This window comes from Dermacentor silvarum, unplaced genomic scaffold (assembly GCF_013339745.2).
Source record: "Dermacentor silvarum isolate Dsil-2018 unplaced genomic scaffold, BIME_Dsil_1.4 Seq10343, whole genome shotgun sequence".
NCBI classification, from domain to species: Eukaryota; Metazoa; Arthropoda; class Arachnida; order Ixodida; family Ixodidae; genus Dermacentor; species Dermacentor silvarum.
Genome location: NW_023605479.1, coordinates 72,851 through 96,758, shown reverse-complemented (window position 1 = coordinate 96,758; position 23,908 = coordinate 72,851). Strand labels below are relative to the sequence as shown.

At 45.5% G+C, this 23,908-nt stretch overlaps 1 protein-coding gene across 1 annotated transcript; it reads right to left on the bottom strand.

Annotated features, from left to right (window-relative positions):
* Positions 1 to 2,402: 2,402 nt before the first annotated feature.
* On the bottom strand, positions 2,403 to 23,791 carry LOC119434388 (DNA topoisomerase 2-alpha). Its single transcript, XM_037701544.2, has 10 exons — positions 22,950 to 23,791; positions 20,954 to 21,142; positions 19,621 to 19,869; positions 18,721 to 18,915; positions 16,535 to 16,882; positions 14,927 to 15,217; positions 13,474 to 14,016; positions 12,382 to 12,699; positions 10,482 to 10,864; positions 2,403 to 5,385 (listed from the first exon to the last, which is right to left on the bottom strand). Exons 1-10 carry the CDS (start codon positions 23,550 to 23,552, stop codon positions 3,660 to 3,662), a joined length of 4,845 nt encoding a protein of 1,614 aa, XP_037557472.1. The 5' UTR covers positions 23,553 to 23,791; the 3' UTR covers positions 2,403 to 3,659.
* Positions 23,792 to 23,908: the final 117 nt, after the last annotated feature.

Sequence of the window (23,908 nt, the reverse complement as noted above, 5' to 3'; positions counted from 1 at the left end):
GAATCTTCGTTTCGTGTAGTCGCCGGCCATCGGTGTGAGCTTACTTTAGCTGCGGCGGGGCATTCGCCCGACGAAAAACTAGATTTGCTGTGATGAGGCATGTACCGCTAATTCTTGCGCTCGTGCTGCTGGTCCCAAGGTAATCGCTGGTTACCGTGATGTTGGTTCACTTCGCGGAGCAGTTTGTAAGAGCGATTTCTCATTAGCAGTGAAAAGATACCTTTCTCACTAATGTAATGAGTTGTCATGACTCTAACATCTGCATTGAATAAGGCATGATATACATTAAATATTTATACAGCATGATATAAGGCATTATGCGCATATGTAGTACTTACATCGTTAATTAATTTTGTTGGCTTATTGGTGCCTAATGCATGTGTTCTTTCTGTGCTGACAGTGCTGATGCCACTCCCTGGGAGCCAAAATGAGAGCAGCCGTGCGTGCGCGCCCAGCTGCCAACGAAACCAACGGCAATCGTAATCGTCTCTGCACATCTCTGCAAGCATGCATGACCGCTTTGTGACTGCACCATAGAGAAATAAAAGTGACTAAATCACTGAACTCGATCAGTGTATACCTCTAAGTCGATGTCGTATACAATCTTGTTGGACAACTCCGACACGCACTTGGCTTTCACTGTCACAACACCGCCCACAATTTGTTCAACGCCATACACGTGTGGAAGCAGACGCTTCCCTTTCTTGTGGTTGCCGCCACGAAAAAAGCTATCGGCGTCGGCAACCTTCTTGAAATCGCATCGCAGTCTTTGTATCGCTGTTCAGCAAGCAGGCGATCTGCCGCCGTCGAAAACGGAGCTCCGTGTGCGCGAGCAGCGAAGGAAAGCGCGGGCGAAACAATGTAAACGAAGCGAAGACTACCACGGCGCGACCACGCTGCTTGACATTTCCACATTGGGGGCGCTGTCAGGAGGCGCAGTAGCGCCTTCTGGCGATAGATTTCTCGTCTAGAGGTCGGGATTTTTCGTCGGCTCATGCTCATCCAAAATCAGTACCGCCACCTAGCGGTCGCTCAGACAGACCTCAAACGGCAACTGGTAAAGTGCTTTGTCTATACGAGTTTGCACGCAACAGAATTGTTTTCTCGTATATTCGATTTACAATCTGAAGCTTTCCTGCAGCTTGCGTGTAAGTCATACTTCATGAATTGACTGATGCAGTTTACTTTTGACAAATTCGATTAGTTCAATAAGGCACTTGCGCTTGGCGGAGGGCCTAGAAGAGTAAGGATGTATGCCGCAATTCCGCGCTCGTGCGTGCATGACGTACGTGTGCACACAATGCATCTGTCCTTGATGTGTGGGCGCTCTGCCCGTCGCAGTGCGTGCGCTGCGAACGTAATCGACATTATGGCAAACTCTGTCCAAATAAAAGTATTACATCAGCAGTTTGTGGTTGTCCAACGTCGCTTGTGGTGGTAGTACTTGTCTAACGCGTGTGTGTGTGGGTGTCTTTTTTCGGGATGACCGCCGTCACCGCTCAAGAGAAATAAAATTTGCTCATGCCTTTGATCTAAACTCTGGGACACCTCTATGTCATGTGCTAAACTGCTTCGCTGGTAATCCACCTTCACAGCAGTACAATGGCGCAATTTTTTTTCTCCTATAATGCCACAACTTTTCAGATGCTTAAAAGTTCTCTAGCAATTCAGTTTTACCGATTGCTAGACAGCCTGAATAAGGAAATGAGCTGGCGCGCATAGGCGTCTTGTTTTTGTGCATGAAATCATGAGTACGACGGAATCCCTTTGAGTCGGGACAGAACAGGGTGAAAGAAAAATGCCAACCACAAAACATTCAACAAGGTTAACATTTCGGCACCCACACGGGAGCCCAATACAATATGTTAACACAAAGAAACGTTCACCTGACTAAATCTTTTGTAGTCAATGTGTGTGTGGCTGTTTTGTTTGCACAAATGCACTCTCGTAATGAAATTATATCTCTATCTTGCAGTAGTTTAATGTGGACAAGAATAACACTTTCTAGACAGCTTTGTAGTCGTAGCCGAAATATTTTAGCATCACATTTCGTTTCTAAATGCAAGTTTCGAGAAGTTAGTCCGGCAACATATTTAAAGCTCCGGATGTTCGACAAGCTCTTTCCATGTAAAAGTAATGAAAAGATCAATGCAAAGCTTTAAGTAGTCTCACATCTAAGCACAATACGATTCTAATGTGTCGGACTTCAATATAACAAACACGGATGCTATAACTAATTTTCAGGACGAAGCAAACACATAATTCACACATTTTTTACCAACCATATCAATGTTATGTTTATAACAAATATCAAATATGACAAAGTTATTTTCATGTCCGATGCGACTTTGCTATAACGAGGTCCAACTGAACAGCATCTTCAAGAGACAAAGAGAAGCGCACAATATGCACGAAACATTTATTGTTTTATACACTTAAAAACATTAAAAACACATCAGAAATGAACGCATTTCTCATGGAAAAAGCCACGAGCAATACCATCTTAAATAAGTGTACAGACCTCCTAAATGCTCACTTTGAACTGTAGTGATAGAATACGAAGCAAAACACAACGTCTAATGTGTCTCAACATAAAAAAATAGCCAAGTGACCATCACCAGTATATGCCTCGTTTCTAAGAATTCTAGTGCTTCACGAAGTAACACATTGGCAGAATAAAGTAAAATGGCATGGTATGGTCAACAATGTGGAAAATGCTGCACAGGGGAGGGAACATGGAGGGTGGTACAGTGTGCTAGAAAGCTTCAGAGGGCAAATGGGAACATGATACAGCCATGCAGTGAGCAGCCGTTAGCTAAAAAACATCACACAGCACAAACCCTCTCACAAGAACACCACTTCGCCGTTTTCTCATATACTCCGACAGGGCAGAGCTCTATACACAAGGCTTAAACCAAAGCAATTCCAAAGTCCCAGCGTCCTTTGAAGCACAACGTGCATTCTTTGTGGATCGGAGTTTGTTGGTAAGGGGAGGAGCAATGTAACACTTACCTAAAACAATGAGTTATGTTTTGCATTAGATGCTATATTTACATTGTGATAGTATAGGATGCATCTCGGTCAAAGTTTGTTGTCAGCACCGCAATAAAGAAATGTGAAATAGCAAAAAAAAAGTCACTTTCGCCTACGTTATGGTCTACGACAATAGCCAATTTCACCACATATTTCAGTTCAAAACTGTCTTCAGTCAACAGAAACAATTGAGAACAATCGTTTGAAACACAGAGCCAAGAAACACGGAGGATGTAAATTGCAGATGAAATGTCCACAGTTCAGTGAGAAACAATCAAATATAATGAAGCTGGCTATCAATTTTACACGCCAGCATTACAAAATGCACCACGATGAGTACTCCCACGGAGCGCCCCCCCCTTAAAGCCTTTCTAGTACACCCTACCTACAGATGAATGCTAACAAGGTTAGCAGCACAAAATGAAGAAAGGACAAAAAACACAGAAAGTGGAGTCGTCCTGCTCCATCTGGCAAGGGGCAATAGGTGGAATGTAACAGGACAAATGACAACACAAGGAAACAAGAGATAGACTGTGCAACACACCTAAAAACCTAAAAGCAAAGGCTTAAAAATGCTTAGCATGTGAGACAGAACAAAGAAAGTGGAGGCGTAAGTCAGACATAATTTAAAAGTCCTCTTCACTGCTGTCAGTGCCAAAGTTGTATTTGACCGGCGCCTTGGCACGGCCAGTTGTCATACGCGGTGCCATCGACCCTGCAGCTTCTTTGTCCGACATTTTGTCATCGTCATCCGAAGATGTGGCCTTCTTTGATTTTTTTGCTGGCTTCGCCTTCTTCCGCGCTCCATCGGAATCGGAGTCCGTAGCCTTCTTCTTCCGGCTTTTGGGAGCTGCTGGCTTCCGTGCAGGGGCTGCCTTCTTGGGCTTAAAATCATCATCGTCCAGGTCAGATGCGTCAGAAGCACTCTGGGCTGGTTTCTTCTTTGATGCTGCAGGTTTGCGAGCTACGGGAGCCTTCTTCGGCTTAAATTCCTCCTCGTCAACATCGGATGCATCAGAGTCGCTCTGTGCCGGTGGCTTCCTCTTTGCTGGCGCCTTCTTGGGAGCGGGTGCCGGTTTCGATGCAGCACGTGGTGGCTCACTGTCTGACCCACTGCCCGCATTTTTATGCGAGGCAGAAGCCTTTGATCCGCTTGCCGAACCACTTCCACCAAAGAGAGAGTCAAATGCCGTCTCAGAGTTGTCCTTTCCACCTTGGCTAAGCCTCTTTGTCAGGGGTTCTAGGTTGCTATCACTGTCACTGTCAAATGTGCCGCGGACACGGCCATTCTCCTGGCCATCCTCTGTTGTCGACGCTGCTGGTTCCGATGGTCGAGACTCCTCCACATCTTCAAGCACACCTTCATTGACTTTTGCTTCACCCATGTCATCGTCATCATCCTCCTCGTCGCTGTCTTCAATCTTGTACTTTGGCCGTGCCAGTGCCGCTCGCCGCGAAGTCTGCCGCTCGGGAGGTATCTTTGGCCTCTCCTCGTCATCGGAGCCGAAGCTCATTGCCGACTGTTCGTCAGACGTGTCCGATCCTGACCAGCTGTTGCGCCGCTTCTTTGGTGTCTTTTTCTTTTCGCCCGTGCCTTTAGATGCACGCTTGCGCGCTGGCTTTGGTGCAGCACCGTCACCATCATCTCCTCCCCCTCCTCCACTTTCACTCTTCCCTTCTTCAAGCGACTTCTTCGGTTTGCGGCCAGGCCCCGCGCCCTTCTCAGACTTCTTTTTGGCCTCCCAGTCTACTTTCGGCTCGACGCGCTCTCCAAACGGTGACGGCTGCGTCTCGGCCTCCATTTTCTTGGAGCCACCCTTGGGCCGGCCACCCTTGCCGGATGCCATCTTGAGACCTGCTGCTTTGGTTCCCGTGGAATTCTCGTCATCTCGCTCAACCTGCTCCACTTCTTCCAACTTGGCTGTGAATGCATTCAGGTCTTCGTCCCATAGGTTCTCAGGAGTCTTACGGCGAAGCGTCTCCACCTCTTCTCGCTTCTGGTCTCGCTTGGCCAGCAGGTCTTCCTTGCGTTCCCGTGTCAGGCTCCACATTGGCATGCCCAGGAGGTAGTTGTAGCTTGCACTACCACCGTCCTTGTCCTCTTCTTTCTCTTCCTCCTCGTCATCCTGCGAATCCTGCTTGTCCTCCTGTTGGGCTTGTTGCTTCTTCCACTCAACTATTGGATCTGGGTCGTAGCCACGCTCGCGCAACGTCTGGATCATCTCCTTGCGGCGCCTGTTCTCTATCTTGATCTGGTTGTCGATCTTCTCAAGGATGAAGCGGGCCTGGTTCTCCAGCTTCTTGGCCTCGGCTGACAAGAGGCCCATCATGTACGCCTTGCGCTTCTTGTACCTGCAGCCAATAAAAGACAGAGAATGCAGTGAGAACAGACACAACACCTAAATGCAGATGTACTCAGCCCTACAAAAACATTCAGAGCACAGCACGCGCTGGAAATGTGCCAATTCTTGCCATGTCACCAAATCAATCCCCCTTTCAATCAATTCACAAAACTAGACCACTTCATGAGTACTATCACCAAATTTTAAACTATTTAAATAGAAGTCCTAGACCTCGAAACTTCAGAAAGAATACTGAAAGCCTCACAGCACCCTAAATAATGTACAATAGCTTTTCTATGAACCAGTTTCAGTTAGAGCACCCTAAATAATGAATTATAACAGCTTTTCTATGAACCAGTTTTGGTTTCTTTTGCCAGGAGATGTGTCACAACCATGACATGAAAGGTGGTCACATGAAAGTGCAACATTGTGGTGTTTTGGCACTCGCTAATTGCAACAAGAAATATAGTCTTATACGAATATCAATCTTTTTTTGCTGTTTGAAGTGAAGTCGATGCAAATAGTAATTAGTGGCAAATAATTCGAAAGCGAATAGTTCGAATAGTTGTGAGATTTGCATAAAAATCTTGACATTAGAGTCAGGTTTTGACAAATCTAAGAAAAGTTTGCTCTTTGCTTGCAAAAAGGAAACAAGTTCATCACTGGAGCCAGTTCCCAGTAGATTCTCGTTAAGGCAAATCCAGTAAAGTCGAATTTTCAGATATGAGGAACTGTGTCAACGGTTGGTTTCCAATGGGAAGAGTGCAGAGAAAATCTGCTTAACACGAACCACTGATTTGGTTAAGCTGAACTTTTGCACAAGTGGCCATAAGAACCAGCGGAGTTCTCACATGATGCAGCGTATAACGCCCTGAATTCTTTTTTGTATTTTTTTTTCGAACAACATGAAGGAACTTTTTTCTTTTCAAAATTTGAACGAGGTGCGACCCCTACACGACACCGAGCCTTTTGGTTCAGTCCCATGTAAGGGCCACTACAAATTGCTCTAGATACTAGATGCTGCTACAAGATAGCTCTAGATACTTGATGCCGCTACCAGATGGCGAGAGCCATCTAGTAGCAGCACACAGAAGTATGCAGTGTTCAAAAATTCGCCAATGCCTGTGCGTGACATTAGGGCACCGAATGCAATTGCTTCTCCATTAGAAATTTCTTTTTGTTTCTCCAAATTTTCGGCTGCCAAGTTGGGGGCGCAGCCCTTACACAAGTCTATACAGTAGTCAAGACGGCATGGCTTCGCAAACTCAACAAATAATTGTTCTCAAACCAACATAACCTTTATGGATTTTTCCAGGGTCTTCGACAAGGTTTCTATAAAATAAACTTATTTAAGTTGGAACAGGTTTTGAAAGACCCAAGGCTGTTGTCATCCTATTTTAATATTTGTCATCAGCACAAAATCTTCAAACATGCCTCCAATGAATTAGTCGCGGACTTGGGCGTCCCTCAGGGCTCAGTGCTTGACTCTCTTTTATTTCTTATATTTACAAATATCATAGAGCCCACACCAGTAAAAACTATGTTGTATGTGGATGACTGCGCTTTTTATTCAAAAGTCAACAAACCCATTGACCAAGAGCAGTTAATTAAATCAAGCATTCCAAAAAGTTGTTTCGTGGTGTAACACCTGGCAAATGTCCAACATTTTGAAAAAAAAAAAAAAAAAAGGTCTTTATGTCCATTGCATAAAAAAAAAATCCACTCAAGTTCCTGTATCACTGCACTGTATACCTGCACTGTATCACTTTCAGAGGTCACGCAATACAAATATCTAGGTCCTTGGATAAATAATCATAAACTTACACAGTAACTGCAAATGCTAATCATAAACTATTTTTTCTTCTAAAAGCACTTAACTTTCTACTCCCCCGGGAAGACTTCTTGCCTATAAATCTGTAATTATTCCTATGGTAGACTATGCTTGTATAATATGGGACCTGTACACTAAAACAAACAGATAAATATGAACGAGTGCAAAAGAAGGCTGTTCACTTTAATTATAATAATTTCGCACCTGCCTCAATAACACAGTCATTAGAAGGATCCAAACTTGAACCCTCAGCGCAAAGAAATAAAGTAAATCCAGACTAAAATTCCTATACCAATTAATTAAGGGACACTATAAAACTGATGCCACAAAATTATCTCGTTTTCTTCCGAATGTGCCACAAGGCAATGACACGAGCCGATTATAACCCATTTTTGAAACGAAAGCAACTCTTTACAATATTCTTTTTTTTTTTCCCGCTAAATGTAAATGATTGCTTCTCCATTGACATGGTCTAACAAGCATTGAGGCCCTACAACCTACAATAGCATTATTATTTGTGTCGAATTTAATGTAATGAATGACTCTTTCCCTTATTGTAAGTGTGACACTGAAGCGTTTTTTGTTTGTACCTATTTACTTCCTTCCTACCTTATTTTACTCTTGCTATAATCTGTATTTGCATTGTAATGTGCTAGTAACCTATGTATGTATTTGCCACCCTGCTAAAGTTCTCAATAGGGAATTGCAGTACAAATAAATAAAAAAATAAAATCCGCTAACCTTAGCCAAAATCAAAAGTTAAAGAATATTTAAGCACTCCGTGAAACTTTTGAAAATGGCAGTTTCACATTTCAAGGGTTTCAAGGACCACTACAACCTCTTTTTCTGTCCGATCTGCCAGCTCATTGCCAGAGCCAAAACTTGGGCTGTGGAAACAAGTAGCAGACATGTGCGCATAAAAATGATTCATAGCCGATTCAGGTCTATTCATTTCGAGCTGACAAGCGCAGTGCATACAATGCGTGCTAATGATCGTGTCTGCTAAGTATTACATTGCTACGCGCTGCAAGAAGAGCTGAAATTTCAAACCAAATGCCGATTGCTCTTCTCCTCACGGGCACGTGCTCCCAGCCAGAGAGCGACGTATATATCGCAAGTGCACTACATCCATCGCCATGCTGTGACGTCACTATCAGCGAACCGTATTTTCGGGAATTATCCAAGGCAACATCAGTTATTTGTTTAATCTGTTGCTTCAATAGACAAATTAACGTTTAGAGAAATAGTATAACATCCAAATCGAATGTCTGCGTGTTTTTCGTTTCACTTCGTACCATAGCAGGAGAGATGTACTTCCGTTTCGTCTGCTTGTTCAGACGTCGTGCAGTCGCCATACACAGGCACGCAAACTACGTCATTTTCTACCGTGTTCCAGCCGTCGAACCGGAGCTCTTGCACGGAGGTCAGCTGGCAGCCATAGCCATCGCTGCGGCAACACTAGGCCTAGCTACTTCGACGTTTGCTACCAAGCTTCTTGCTGTTTGGTGCCATGTTTTTCATTAAAACAATTTGCCACTGTTAGTAATGGTGCCAACTCCGCCGTTGTAATCCTCGCCAATGGCGTCGAAGCTCGGAAAGCACGACTCGTTGCATAATGCCGGTTTCTGAAAGTCAGCTTCGCCTCAAAAATTGGAGGACGCTTAAGCTTCGCCTTTAAGAGTGGAACGCAATAGCGTTATCAGGCCCCGTTTGCATGGCATTTTTCCTTGAGTAGGCTTTACTGCAACACAGGATGTGGGAAAGCCAGCTTACAGAGACCAAGCTTACACGGATTCCCCTTAAAGTCAGCTTCACTTTTAAACAGAAATGCATTGCTGGGAAGATGTTTTTGAAGGGGCAATCTAAGTCGTCTTATATTAAAATGTGAAGGCCCTAGCACCTTTTTTATTATTTTATTAATTGTTTGCTATTGCCCCAACTCACGCACCTGTCCGAAACTCATTAGGCAGGCCAAATCCCAATTTGACCTGCTAAGGATGCGAGCACTATCTGGATAGCATTTTCGCAACTGCCAGAGCGCGCCGCTGTTGCTATGGTAGAAATGCTGGAAAAGGGGTTTTTATTTAGTTTCCTCGTACATTCAAATTACAATCAGACGCCACCACATCTGTAGGTTGTGGTTAAGTCATACTTTACCATTTTTCTAACAGATTTCACTGTGAGAAATTCCATTTTTGTTCACCAACACCTTGCACCACGCGGAGGGCCTGCGCGGTCGGGGTGGTTCGGGATGATTTTCGCCTTCACTGACAACTTGCGCCACTAAAAGGCCTGCGTGGTCGGGGTGGTTGAGCTAATTTTCTCCACCATGGACGCCAACATCCACGCCGACGCCGGATTTTCTGTGACGCGGGGCCCTTAACGATACAGCTTTGTTACGCGGTGAAGCATACGCGAAGTATCGCAGTGAAGCATAACAAGAGCAAGAAATAGTAATCGTCACAGGACACGGTATGTTTCCCTTAATTATACACACAATCATCCACCATCTCCTATCACAGTACGAGCACCGATATGCCTAATAAGTGTACTGGCAGGCCTATAGATCTATTTTGGACGTGCCTGTGGCGATTCAAGCCCTTGGGGGCAGTAATTTTTTTCGGACTGCCCAATTTTTCGGACGTTTTTGCGGCCGGCCCCTGCAGAATCCGAAAAATCAGATGACTGTATATCGAACTTTTTTGCGACCCCCTTCAGATTCAATATATCCGAGTTCGACTGTATACCTAAACATATTTAACTACAAAAGATGTTGAGTTTGTTGAAGATTTCAAGCTGGTCATTGTTTGTTAAAAGCTTACAGGGTTTGCTCTGTAGAGATGCTTTTAACAGGCATTCTCATCTATACAGTCGCACTTAGAATTATTCGTGCCACAAATGAACAAAATATATTCACGAAACATTGAAGTAACGGCAGCCACAAATTTGATTGCCGTTTTACGCTGGTTCTATAAATTGGTGTCGCTGCTGCATGGGTAGGTCTGTATTGTGACGGGTCTGAAAAATCTTGCTACCAAAAGCCAGTCAGCAGCTGTCCTCATATTATTTTGAAATAAGTGTTGCCCAAAACTCGACACAAATAAAAAAAAAAAGAAGATCTCAAAATTATTGTTGTGACTAAATGACAGCTGTAAACAAGCTCTAAAAATTGGGCACTTTTTGACAGAACCACAAAAGTTGGCAGGCACGCAAAGAGCCTGTTCCGCCAGACCTTCCTGTGCAGCCACCTCTGCAAGCGCTCCGCTCCCACTCACCCTTCAATACGTGTCTCGAAGAAGTCCTTGAGTATCTCCTCAGGTGTACGGAATGTGGTCAGAACACCCTTGGAGTCGAACAGCACCATAGACGAAGTGGTGAGCGAGGTTTGCAGCTTGAACACCTTGTGCAGACCCTCGTCACGTGCCTTGGACAGCTTCTCCTCGGTCATGGTGACAACGAAACGCACTGTGGTGTCCGTGTGGTACTCCTTGTAGTCGGTGATCATGGGCGGCACCTTCTCGCTGCCGTGCAGCATGGCCTCGAGCACCGACTCCTTGTACGCTTGCGTCCACGTGCGGACGGGCAGCTCAGTGATCTCAATTGTGGTCGAGCTCAGGATGGCCACCTCGCCACTGATCAGGAAACGTTGGGGCTCAACCTGCATGTGTGTGTGGCAGCACATGCATTAGCACAAGGCCGTGGACAGCTCATAGCCACAGACAAAACTGCACCTACAGTAACACTCGCAGCCTTCACAGCATGTCGGACGAACCAGTGCTGTTTATGCATGGCCTACTGAACCGCAACCACAGTTCCCTACAAAAATTACTAGAGGGAACTTAAGTCATTCAAGGTACCGTATTTACTCGATTGTAACGCGAGTTTTTTCCCAGATTTTTGCTACCTGAAGTCGATCCTCATGTTACAATCGAATACCAAAATTCAAGTCGTCTAAAAAGTGGAATGGTGCACCCAATTCTAATCAACAAGCGAAATGTGCGAGCGAAAGCATGAGAGGGACGCGCATTTTCACGGAGAGAGAACGTACGGCGGAGAGCAAACACGACGTCTCCATCGCGCGAAAGGCCGTGGGGGAATGGAGGGGAGGCAACGTTTAGCTGCGGCACCAAATGCGTATCGCGCGACCGAGCGCCAGGGGAACTGGCGACTCAATTTCCCACGCGAAAGGAGGAAAGCAGGAAGGCAGCACGGGAGAGAGGGGGTGCAGGTTCTACTCTGCGTACTTGTACTTTGCGTGGCTGCAGGGTGTCGAGCACACCGTATCTTGAAAGCAATCTCCACGCAGCTTTGACCTTTGTATGCGCTGTGCTTTCGCCGCTCAGCTTCTGTTGAAGTGATAGACCGCACGAACCTTCGCTCGCTGCTGTCGCCGCGCTTGCCAGCGTTTTGACAGTGGTTGTCTGTGGTCATCGAGTGTGTTCTATTCATGTTTGCTTGTGCACGCTGACACCATGCTTGTTAATTCAGTTAGTAAGCAAATGTCTCCTAGCTTATGCAGCTGATAAAACTACTATCCTTACTCCACATAGCTCTCTACTAATTTGCTATCGCAATTGATGCTTTGCCCTTCGGGCGAAACTGCAACTTTTTCATGCATCCGGCGGTCTTGCGTTACTTTAGTGGTTTTCGTTTTTTTTTTTTTTTGCTGGACGCAACAAAAGGTCACCCCCTTGCGTTACAATTGAGTAAATACGGTACTAACTATAACAATGCATCATAGGAACATCTGCCTCAATACACCTAAACTTATGTGTGCAATAATCTAGTTCTGCCCGAGTGTGTTCTTGTTCACCTCAACATTCTTCCTTGCTGAGTTGAATGTCATAGCTTGTGACGATGATAGCACTTTTTTTTTTTCATTAGAGCATAGTTCGAGTTGTTTTTTTTCACAAGCCTGATCGCAGTGTTTGTGTAAATTTGGGTGTTCTTAACTTTGTGTACTGGAAATATGCCCCTCCCATACCTGCCAAGTTCGAAGAAACTAAATCCAGGAGATCTTCCAACTGGGGGGGGGGGCAGTCGGTTACACCCCAGTCAGTTACACACTAAATAATCCAAATTCGGGAGTCCCCGGGTAATCCGGGAGACTTGGCAGGTATGCCCTCCTGTGCTCAGGCAAAATGGTCTGCAGTTCCTTGAAATAACGGGTCTCACCTGGTCCACAGATCCTCGGAAATTTTTGAACCAGGGCTTCATGGGCTTGGGTTCCTCGCCAGCGATCATCCTGCGCAAGTTGGCCACTATCTCACGTGGGTTGTAGTTGGGAATTTTGGTGCTCCAGCCGGTGCCGATACCCTCGGCGCCGTTCACCAGGACCATGGGTAGCACGGGGATGTAGTACTCTGGCTCTATGCGTTGGTTGTCGTCATACAGGTGCTCTAAAACGGGGTCGTCGGATGCCGGCATGATGAGGCGTGCCAGTGGCGACAGCATTGTGAAGATGTATCGAGGGCTGGCAGCGTCCTTGCCACCCTACAAGGCACACAGACAAGGAATCGTCACGCAAACTGCAAATCCAAATGCAGCTGTGTTGCCACTCTAAAAGAAATCCTGTCACTTGGTATATGCAGCATCTATGACTGCGGTAACCGTAACCAATACTCTCGAGCTGAAATATTTAGCTACAATTATCAGAGCAATGTCCCCCTCTTTGCACTTAAGCTAGCACTGTGTGAACTACATGACTTTCGTTTAGATTTTTCTCAAAGCAATTAAATTTGACCTTGTACTATGTTTCATACATAGGCGACGCCGCAGATGCTACGCAAGCCCGGCCACAGAAGTCTTCCCGTGGATTTCACAGTTTAGCTACTTTTTATGTGCAACACTTTCTGCAGAACAGCTAATTGACATACAACTGCAACTTGCAAACATGAAGGTTATGTCAAAGCATGTGTTATATGTGCCCCTCTGTGCTTTCTGTACATGACGTACCATGTTGTCTCAAGCAAGAGCAGATGTGGTGAATACTTTCAGATCTGCAACGCCTTCCACATAGTAATTGTCTTGTTTTGTAACAAAGGAGAATCAACCTAATGTTACATTAAATTACATGACGCATAGCTATAATCTTTCCTTCATATGTGACATACCTATTTTTTTTTTGTCACAAATACGAGCAACGAAAGGAATCTCTCTAGCCTACATAACGCCACCCACTATGCATGAAATGTAGTATAGTCATTTACATTAATAATTTGACTGCTGGGTACATTCATTCAAGTTGCAGAAAGGGAACTAATTTACCTGGAGGCGCGTGCCAAACTGGCCGATGGGCTGCAGCAGGTTGATGTTGTTGCTGCCCACGAAGTTCTGCGCCAGGTTGATGATGGTGGACATGAGGGACACCTCACCGTGATGGTAGGCAGAGTGCTCGGCCACCGAACCCGCCAACTGCGCCACCTTGATTTCCCGCTTGTCGTTGCGCTTGAAGCACGTGTAGAGGACCTTGCGCTGGCCCGGTTTGAGCCCGTCGACGAGCGACGGGATGGAACGCTCGTTGTCCATGTTGCTGAACAGGATAAGCTCCTTGTTGACGAAGTCCTCGTACGTGATGTTACGTGTGTCCTTGCCGTACAGGTAGACCTCGGGCAGGCCCAGTTCGCGCCGCTGCTTGCGTTCTTCCATGCCGTTGCGCAACCACTCTTTGCGTTGATCGATCATCTTTTTGCTGAAGGCTAGCTCAATGGCGCGATCGTCCTCGCCACCCTGGTACTTGAATTTTATTCGGTGCCGAGCCATGTCAATGAAGTACTCTTTCGCCTCCTTGGCCGTGCTGGTGCCAAGACCCTGTCATTTCGCATAGGAGAGAAAAAAAAAAAAAATGCTTTACAAGCAGAACATGAGACCTCTGACTATTCAACTTGAAGTTCTGCCACAACATGCAGTCATCATTTAGCGCTACGAAAAATTATGCCAGCCTGCGTGCTCCCGCATGACTTTCATGTCAGTCACTTCTCTGGACAGCACATAAGTTCCATTGCCTTTCTGTGACCTCACACATTAAAACACAAAATGCTTCATAAAACGCTTGAAGCTTCAAAATAGGATTCATAAGAGCCAGGTCAGCATAACATCTCTTGTGGTATTCGTTTGCAACAAGGACAACGGCACAGTGTGACCACACCGAGACAATGCATGTTTGTTTCGTTGTCACAGAGGCATTCCATATCCGATTGGTGTTTTCCTGTTCTGATTGACCACTGATGCATTCAGGAATGTATCAGCAAGCGTATTGAGTAGATTGCATCTAGCATGGTTTCCATGCCAGGATAACACATGACACAGCATTACGTTCCATCCTCTACTCAACAATCAGTTTTTTCGGCTGCTTGCCAGCAATGCTTGCAGATGAAAGGACTTGCAAAAATGATGACGTCTGAGTTGGGCAATGTGTTTTCTTTTCTTTTGCTTGCCGCAAAGCTTCAAGTATACGCATGTAATGCATGTGCACTTATCTAAACTGTGAAAGAAAATTAATAATATTTGTAACAGTGCAAATTTCATCAAACTGAAGTTTATTAAATCAAGGTTCAACGAACTTGCCAATCACAGGACTTCTGCAATAGCGAACAGCCAGGGCACGTTTACCTATACCCTCTTTTCCTCCAGCATTATGATGGAAATATGCTTTGATTATTACTGCTCCAGTGAGTCCTACTTAAAGCTTGACAAAGTGAACCGTGCCAAAGAAGCGCACCTTATAGTACTTGACTTTCCAGCGTTGCCAGTCATCGGTATTCGTCTTCCACTCCTCAAACTCGGGCAAGGAGTAGAATGAGAGCTCAGTCTTGCCCTTGGTGGCCTTAACGATGGGAGTAATGAACTCCTCGAGGAATGGCAGTTTCAGTAGGGACGGCCAGTTGTGATGGATAAAGTTGATCAGCAGGCCCTTGATGTGAGAGCCGTCCTGATCCTGATCAGTCATGATCATCAGGCGGCCGTAACGCAGGGTCTTCAGGTCCTCCACGGACTCGTACTTCTTCTTGTACTGCACACCAGACAAGAAAAAGGGGTAAGCGGGTCTGTGCTCTAGAACAGAAAGAATGTTGCTCAATACAGTAGACTTCCAGTAATTCAACACCGGTTAATCTGATTTTTTTTGTCTTCCGGAAACAGGGCCAAAAATTGCCTGCATGGTGCAATCGGATCTGAAAACAAAACAGTTTACCACATCATGCCAATGTACAGCGGCGAAGCAGACTTTAAAAACCATGTGGCGTAGCCAACTTCAGGCAACCGACCGCCATTGTGCAACACATACCTTTTTTTCATTAAGAAATTAGAAGCACATTAGATTTCTACTTTGGACACAGAAAGTGGGCCCGCGTTTGATTCAGGGGCGTGTTATGGTCTGGCAAGTACTGCATCTTGTTTAATTCAACCCACTGGATAATGCGAACCATTTTGCCAGTCCCGTCAAGGTCTAACGGAAGTTGACTGTATGGTAAGAGGTCATCAATTCAAATTTCGCAGAAGCGGAAGAAATGTAAGAGTTAACCAAATGTCGAATTATTGAATGTATCAAGAAAATGGCAAGCAAATACTTGCTATACCATCATGCCTTTGTTTAATGAAAATATCCACAGCTGTCTCCCTAATGCTAAGTCAGCCCAGAAGCTGCAACTCTAGTCTTGTGACAGATAAGTGCTCACTGCAACACGAGACACTCTTCTTCATCCAAGTAGGCGTGCTTTTCACTACCGTGGGCACATCCTCATTATTTTGTCGCCAGTGAGCAGGTCGGCAACTGAATTTATTGCGAAGTACCCGGCGGATCTCATCATTCCACTTTTCATTCTCAGCGGCTTTCGTTGCATTTGTGACATTGCAATTCAAAACAAGAACACTGCTCACTGCAACCGCTGCAGATGAATACGTGGTCGCTATCAACATGATCATTGATGGCGACCAAACAGTTCTGAGAACACGTGGCCAATGGATGATCATGCGCGGAAATGAACGCAAGATAAAAAGGCGGGAGCAATTTTTATGCTGTTCCTGTACGGTTCCTGCTGAAGACTACAGCGATGCAAACTCTGCGTTTCATTTCAGCTGAATGGTATTGCCTCTTTTGCATCACACTTTTGTGGTTCTCGATGCACTCCAAGGATCATCTCAACCGCTGTGCGGCAAGATATGTCTCAGTTAAGCCATTAAATAATGCGTGCGTTTGCTGTGACTAGTGGGCGAGTTGAAATTACCCGATTTTCCAAATCAACGGCGAATAAATAAACTGAATCAATGAGATTTCATGGTAAAAGATAATCCTAGCGTAAGTGACCAAATCAGGATCACGCAAGTGTACCTGCAGGCCCATTATCTTGATGACATTGTTGATCTCGGCATTCTCGAGGATCTGCTTGTGGGTGGCCTCACGGACGTTGAGGATCTTGCCCTTGAGCGGAAACACGCCGAACTTGTCCCGGCCGACCACTGCCAGTCCCGACACGGCCAAGCTTTTGGCCGAGTCTCCCTCAGTGAGGATGAGGGTGCAGTCGACCGAGTTGCGGGTGCCGGCGTCGTTGGCGTCCTCTAGTTTGGGGATTCCCTTGAGTTTGGAGTGCTTCTTGGCCGAGCACTTTTGTCCAAGCTGCTTCTGGGCCTTGAATTGGACCCAGGACATGACGGCCTCCACCACACCGCACTTGAGTACCTGTAAGCCACACATAGTGTCAAAAAAATTTCAAAAATTAAATTATGGGGTTTTACGTGCCAAAACCATCAGCTGATTATGAGTCACGCTGTAGTGGGGGACTCCGGATTAATTTGGACCATCTAGGGTTCTTTAACGTGTACCTAAATCTAAGTACACGGGTGTTTTCTCTACTGTAAAGACCACCAGGTGTACACAATGAGCAATGATGTCTTGTTTACGTCCTCCTCTCTTACTAAGAGCTAAATAATAACACCAGTAAGACCCTGGACTGAGGGCTTCGTAATTATTTTTATTTGATAAATAAAGTATCTTCTCTCTCTCCTTAAGACGTAGTACACCTTTCTGGAAACACACTTTCACAATGCACACATTTTGCTGTACATGCATCTAACAGAATGTGATGACTACTGCTATATAATTTATCTTATCTTTGTTTTGCCACAAGCAAGCACTTATCTGTTTATTTTACTTGCTTTATCTTTTACTTGGTTGCAGTTACATTAACGTCCAGATTTTTCAGACTCCCTAGGGGCCGCGAGAACATCCGGAAAATGGGGCAGTCCGAAAAAAATGAATGCATGCCTTTTACTGCTCTCAAGGGTTGAGTGCCACAGGCACGTCCGAAATGGCTCTGAAAGCTCGCCAGCCCACTTAAAGCGTATCAATGCTCATACTGTAACAGGAGATGGTGGGTGCACGCATCTATAATTAAGGAATACATGTTGTGTCCCGTGACGATTGCTCCTTCCCGCTCTTGGTACGCTTCACTGCATAACGCTGCTGCATTTAGACGAAACTGACTTTCGGGAACTGGCATTATGCAATGCACCGTTCTTTCCGAGCTTCCAAGACAATGGTGAGGATTACAAAGGCGGAGTCGGCGCCATTGCTATCAATGGCGAATTGTTTCAATGAAAAACACGGCACAGAAAAGCAAGAAGCTTGGTAGCAAACATCGAAGTAGCTAGGCCTAGCATTGCCGAGGAGGTAGCTACGGCGGCCAGCGGATCTGCATGCGAGGCTGCCGGTTTGAGGAGGCGAGATAATCAAAATGGCGATGGTGATGGCTACTATTAATGCCATTTCGGACTTGCGATCATGGCAAAAAGTCTGGAAAATCCAGCGGCGAAGGTTGTTTGCGTCAGAAATTTCACACGTTCTTACACATTGACTCTATGGGGGTACGTGGCGGTCCGCCAAAGGCGTCCAAATTATCAGGCATGTCCGGAAAATCGGTAGCTGACTGTATAAATGTACCCTTGACTGCAGGCTTAATATTTCATATTTTGTTCTTGTAAGCTTCAAATCTGTGCTTTGTCGGCTTTATTAGAAGTGATGCATTATAAGTTATGTGCTTTATTCTATTACTTTGTAGCTGGTACTGCACCAACTATTTTGTACCTGACTGCTCGCTGTGACACCAAAGTAGTGCTGCATGTACCTAAATAAATGAAAAATGAAAAATATATAGTGGCACCTAGATTTTTTTTATTATTATTATTATTAAGCATAGCGTTAAATGAAAGCACCTGGCAAGCCTTGCCATAACTGGTAGTTCTTCCCAGTGTCTACCCTCATGGTTGCCCAAAGGCAGCGAAAGTGACAAGGAATGAGCACGCAACAGAACGCTGCGTGCTCATTCCATGTAAATAAAGTTAAAGTAAAGGCCATGCTCTCGCTGTGCATGTTGCACCATTTTCACGTGCATCTCTTGTGCAATGAATTGCTGTTCATTCACCCTACTGAGCTGCCACGACTCCACCAAGGTGCAACAAAAGTGAGAGAAATGAGCACCATTCTCGTTGACTGCGGGGTGCTTTCATCCCATGACTCACCTGGTTGTTGAACTTGTCACTGAGCTCACATTTGGAGCCAAACTTCTTCATCTGGAGGGTCATGTTCTCCTTGGTCTGGGAGTCAAACGTGGGATTCTCGATCAGGCAGTTGACAAACACCCACAGGTGGTCCTTGATCTGCTTGTTCTGGATCTTGACACCCGCCTTGTTCTTCTTCTTGACACTCTCGAGGACCTGCACAGACAGACGAGGCACTCTGTCACCCCTGTGATGCACCAGCAACACAACTGTCACGCAGCTAAGTCCAAGAAAAGATTAAAGGGACACTAAAGAGAACATTAATTTGAGCTGTATTTAGTAAATTACCCTTCCACAATACTGAAAAGACCACTCTTACTGGACGAAATGGCTTGGCAAGCCATAAAAGGCGAGGACAAAAGCAAGGTGTAAACACCGCCTTGAAGTTCCGGCACCTGCTTGCCGTGAAGTCATAAATTTTGACAGTCTGCTCAAGCCTAGCTAAATTTTGATCGGCAAAGATGGACAGGGTATATTAAAAAAAAAGCTAGCAAGTTTCAAGAGATCTTACTAAGCCCCAAATGCCCCCCATTATACAAGAAAAAATGCTTTGACATCTGTAGCACCACACTGACGAGACAGTTTCAGAGCAAAATTTTAAAAAGCACACTTAGACATTCACTTTCTCTTCTAACAATCAACCTATTACCCCAAAGTATGTTGTGTAACTTAATGTTACATTGAATTACACGGGGCATGCCTATGCGACACACTAATTTTTGGTCGCATATGCAAGTGGCAAGTCTCGAGGCCATTCATAGCACAGCCTGCGATGTGGGAAAGGGAGTATGTGGTACTTGTACATCATGCAAGCCATACGGCCTTGATTCCATCTAAGCGATCCGAGTGGCAAAGGCTAACCTTCTTGACAATCTGATCGGCCACGTAGTCGACATGACTGCCACCTTTGGTTGTGGCAATGCTGTTGACAAAGCTCATCTGGCGGAACTCTCCAGCCTCGCTGAGCGTGACGGCCACCTCCCAGCGGTCGTTGGCGCTCTCGTAGACCACGGTCAGCGGGTTGCCCGCCTCGTCCTCCTTGTCCTTCACGAAGAGCTGCACGTAGTCCTTGAAGCCCTTCACGGGCAGCCGCTTGCCGTTGAGGTAGACCTGCACATGACCACGTCACACAGCTTATTCACTCGGGGTCACGGCTCCAGAGCAATGTGCCGAAAAACTTTACCAGAAAATTCTGTAATGTGTACAAGCATGACAAAACTGCACACTTGAAAACGAGGAAAGACCATGTAGAGCGCCCAAGAAAAATGGCATGATACACATAGAACCACGAGGCTCCGCACTTTTCAGACAATAACCCAGACGTCTCACGAGCCATGCCAAAATTGCAGTTGCTGTTAGTGAGAAGGGCTTAAAGGCAGCGATTTCAAGTCGATGTTTCAGGTTATAATGTATGCCGAGAGGCCCAGTTTTTTTTACCACATCGGCCACTCTACTCTCGATGAGAATGATAAAATGGGAATGGTTGGACAACCATGTCATGGCCCCTTTTAACTGACCAACTTAAGACAATTATTGTTAACCATTTGAAACCCTATATCAATATTCTGCCTCCTAGAGTCAGTAGAATTCAACTTTCTCACAACAAACTGCATTCAGATCAGTTCAGCGCTTGTGTAAGGAGATCGTTTCTGCATTTCACATGCAATTTAATAGGAAACTTGGGAGCTGGCCCGCGGTTGAGCTCCTCCTTAATCTGGGAAACTGCGGAGCTCATAAATGAGAAACTAACTGGCGATTGTATCTGGCATAGCACGACACTTGAGAGAAAGGAAACAATGCAACAGGTCACCAGAGGCTTAAAGAGCAAGGCGTAATAAATCGTTTAGAGGGATGCAAACACAGCATTGCTTTGGCTAAATTAAAAAAACAAATAATTAGACTGTCAAAAGGCCTTATCGAATGGCTGGAAATTATTGAGCAGAAGTTAGTTACTTTATAAGTTCGCTCAGTAAATGGTGCCTTTCCGAAGCAACGGCGGCTCCCCGACAGCAGAATCATTCGAAACAGTCACTACCTGCATCTGGATTTCTCCCTGAAGACTCCATAAAATGTTATCACTTATATTTGAACCAACACGAATATGAATCGAACCGCATAGGCTATTCGATTCACATTCGAATTTTCACACGACCATTCACTTGTGCTTACAAAGCAATAAAGAGAGAGTAACTACCTTGACCCCACGCGTGCAACCAGCCACATCATAAGCACGGCGGGAGAGAAGTGCAACTGTGTCAGCATCCAGTTTGTCCATCTTGAACTTGGCTAAATCTGGCTGGAAAGTGATCTTGGTGAAGTCTTCGCCCTTTGGCTCCGTCCGGATCTTGGGATCTGTGGTCTTTTTCATGTTGTCCTCCCATACCTGTACAGAAAGGGGGCACGTATTGCAGCAAGACCAGTTGCAAATGAGTAATACAAAATCAACCTGATTAGCTTTTTCAAAACATTTCAGATAATCATATACAGGGTGCCCAACTAAAAGTGGTCAAAATCAGGAAATCTACCACCTATACAAGGTAGAGAATACTAGAACATCAGCATTAACTGTCCACATCCTCTGACAAATCCAGCATGTGGCCCTGGGAACAAATGGTTTGAAATAAACCTTGATCTAGACCCAGTTTCAGCAAGTGAAACTTTCTTTTACATTGCTAGAAAGCAAAAATCAAGTGTTACTAATGGTGCTACGTTTGTGCAGTTACGCTCTTTTCATCCACAAAAAATAAGCAAAATTTTAGTCTTATGCAGCTTTCTTTTTCAAAGCCTGTAAAAAGGCACTAGCGAAAGAACTTTTGCACAGCCTACTACTTCGCACATGTTATTTCAATGACAACTATGCTAGTGTTTATCCTAATCAATTATAGCCGATTAGGATAAACAAGCAATAACAGATTTGGCTACCTTCATGTGGAGTCTGGCTTCAAGAGCACGACACTAAAAAGCAACACTAAATATGGTTAGACTGCTATGAATTCAAAAGTATACTATAATTCCCGAGATGGTTTCACTAAAACGCTGCCCCCCCCCCCCCCCCTATCCATGAGAATAGTATTTCTCAACTGACACAACATCAACCATACATTTGCAAAACACAGCTCATCAAACCAAACTGCTTTTAGAAACCGACACCATGGCTGCATCACCTTTACATGTATGGTATCAATGCCAGGAAGAACAAACTGATGAACGAGCAAGCTGTGTACTTAAGAGTCACGTCACAAAGTTTACAGGCCGGATTGTTTTCTTTTATATCCAAACCGATACAGGTCCTGATGCAGTCTTTGACTATGGGACTTCCTTATGCATAATACACAAATGTAATATTTCTGTATTTGTACCAATAAATTGTGATTCTAAAATGCTCCTGCATTTTATGAGTCAATGGTCACTAGCATGATCACTCGTTTTTGTGCATATACTTTTAACAACACAGCAACAGTGATGACTATGCATGCTAGAAACACCATGCATCACCACAAGGAGCAAGAAAACAAACATGCCACACACCATTACCTTACAATTAATTACACACCACCGTCTTACTGTTGACTGAATTACACACTTTGTGCTTCCAATAACCTCATCTCATTATGGGCCCCCGATGAGACGCATCATTCCAATTTGACTAGGCTAGAAAATGCCAAATGATAACACATATTTAATGTCAGTGACAATGCAGACGACAGCATCTCTCATTCAAGTACAATGGCAAGAGTGAAGCACTTCAGAAACAGCGTTTATCTCGTGGATGTTTTTGACATTTTGCAAAGCTGCAGGTACTTTAGAGATTACAAAGTACACAGCAACTTTCCACCTGTGGGGCTGCTGTCAAGTGCTGCTTACACAAAATTTTCATGGTCACATTATATAGCCTATAAACCACTAAACCGAAAAGTCAAAGCACATTCTCAAGTTAGCAAAGCAGCTCACGTGCCAAACGAGACGCACTTGGCCATGCACCGCTTTGGTTGTTTACTGTTTAAAACGATAACATTTCTCTGATGACACTTCCTGTTAAGTGTCCATTGCACCTGCAGTCCTTTCTTCGTTATTGGTTTTGTTGCTATACTGACACTCACTTGGCGTTCTAAAAAGCTTCGGTCCCACTTTCGGCTTGGCGGCCTAGTTTAATCTCGGCGCTATTGGCACGTCTTATACCTAGCCCTCACCTGCTTGAAGATCTTCTTCTCGCTTCGCGAGTATGTCTCCACAGTGAACTTGGTGCTGAATATGTTGCAAAGTTTGGCGCCGTAGCCGTTGCGGCCACCGGTGACTTTTTTCTCCTCGTCGTTGTAGTTGGACGAGGTGAGCAAGTGGCCGAAGATGAGCGTCGGCACAAACATCTTCTCCACCTTGTGCTCGACCACGGGGATGCCCTTGCCGTTGTTCCACACGGAGATGCGGTTCTGGTCGGCGTCGATCTCGATCTTGATACAGTCCATGGTCTTGTCCCGCTGCTTGTTGTCCGCGGCGTTCACCAGTATCTCGTCGAATATCTTGTACAGGCCGGGCACGAACGTGATGCTGCGGTTCTTCATGCCGCCGTTTTCTTCGCCGTCGTAGACCCACATGTTCTGCGTCACCGGCTCGACCGAGCCGATGTAAGTGTCCGGCCGGAGTAGAATGTGCTCCAGCTGACTCTTCTTTTGGTAGATGCGCTCCACCGAGAGCCTCCCCTTGGCTCCTTTGTTCGCGCCGCCGGCTTCGCCATTCTGCTGGATGTCTCCCGCCACCGGCAAACTGTCCAAGTCGTCGAGCCCGTCCGAGGACATGGCGCCGTTTCCCGCCGCCGTTGACGACGTACGAAGGTGCGCTGAAGACCGCGAGACAAGCGGCGCGAGCCTGGTCGGAATTACAGCGTTTACCGCGCTAGCTAGCCGCTGAATGATGAAGCCCGCGCAGAGAGGCCTAACGCAACAGACATTTTTCAAGCGACGGCAACGGCGGCACGGCGGTCGGTTGCGCGCCCGCCAACGAACAGGACCAACAGTTTTACCAAAGTTGTGAAAGCGGCGGCGCGGCGGCAGCCTCTGCGTCTCCGAAGCTCGGAGGCTATGCTCCGCGAGAGTTGCCTGCTCTGAGCAGACGCGGCAGTGAGATTTTGAAACGCTGACGCAAAGTCAACTAA

Excerpts from the sequence above, each read along its gene's own strand:
- LOC119434388 (XM_037701544.2), bottom strand. The coding sequence starts at position 23,552 with ATGTCCTCGGACGGGCTCGACGACTTGGACAGTTTGCCGGTGGCGGGA. Across the intron at positions 16,883-18,720 it reads GTGACAAGTTCAACAACCAG|GTACTCAAGTGCGGTGTGGT; the intron begins GTGAGTCATGGG and ends TGTGGCTTACAG. Across the intron at positions 10,865-12,381 it reads TCCGAGGATCTGTGGACCAG|GTTGAGCCCCAACGTTTCCT; the intron begins GTGAGACCCGTT and ends ACACACATGCAG.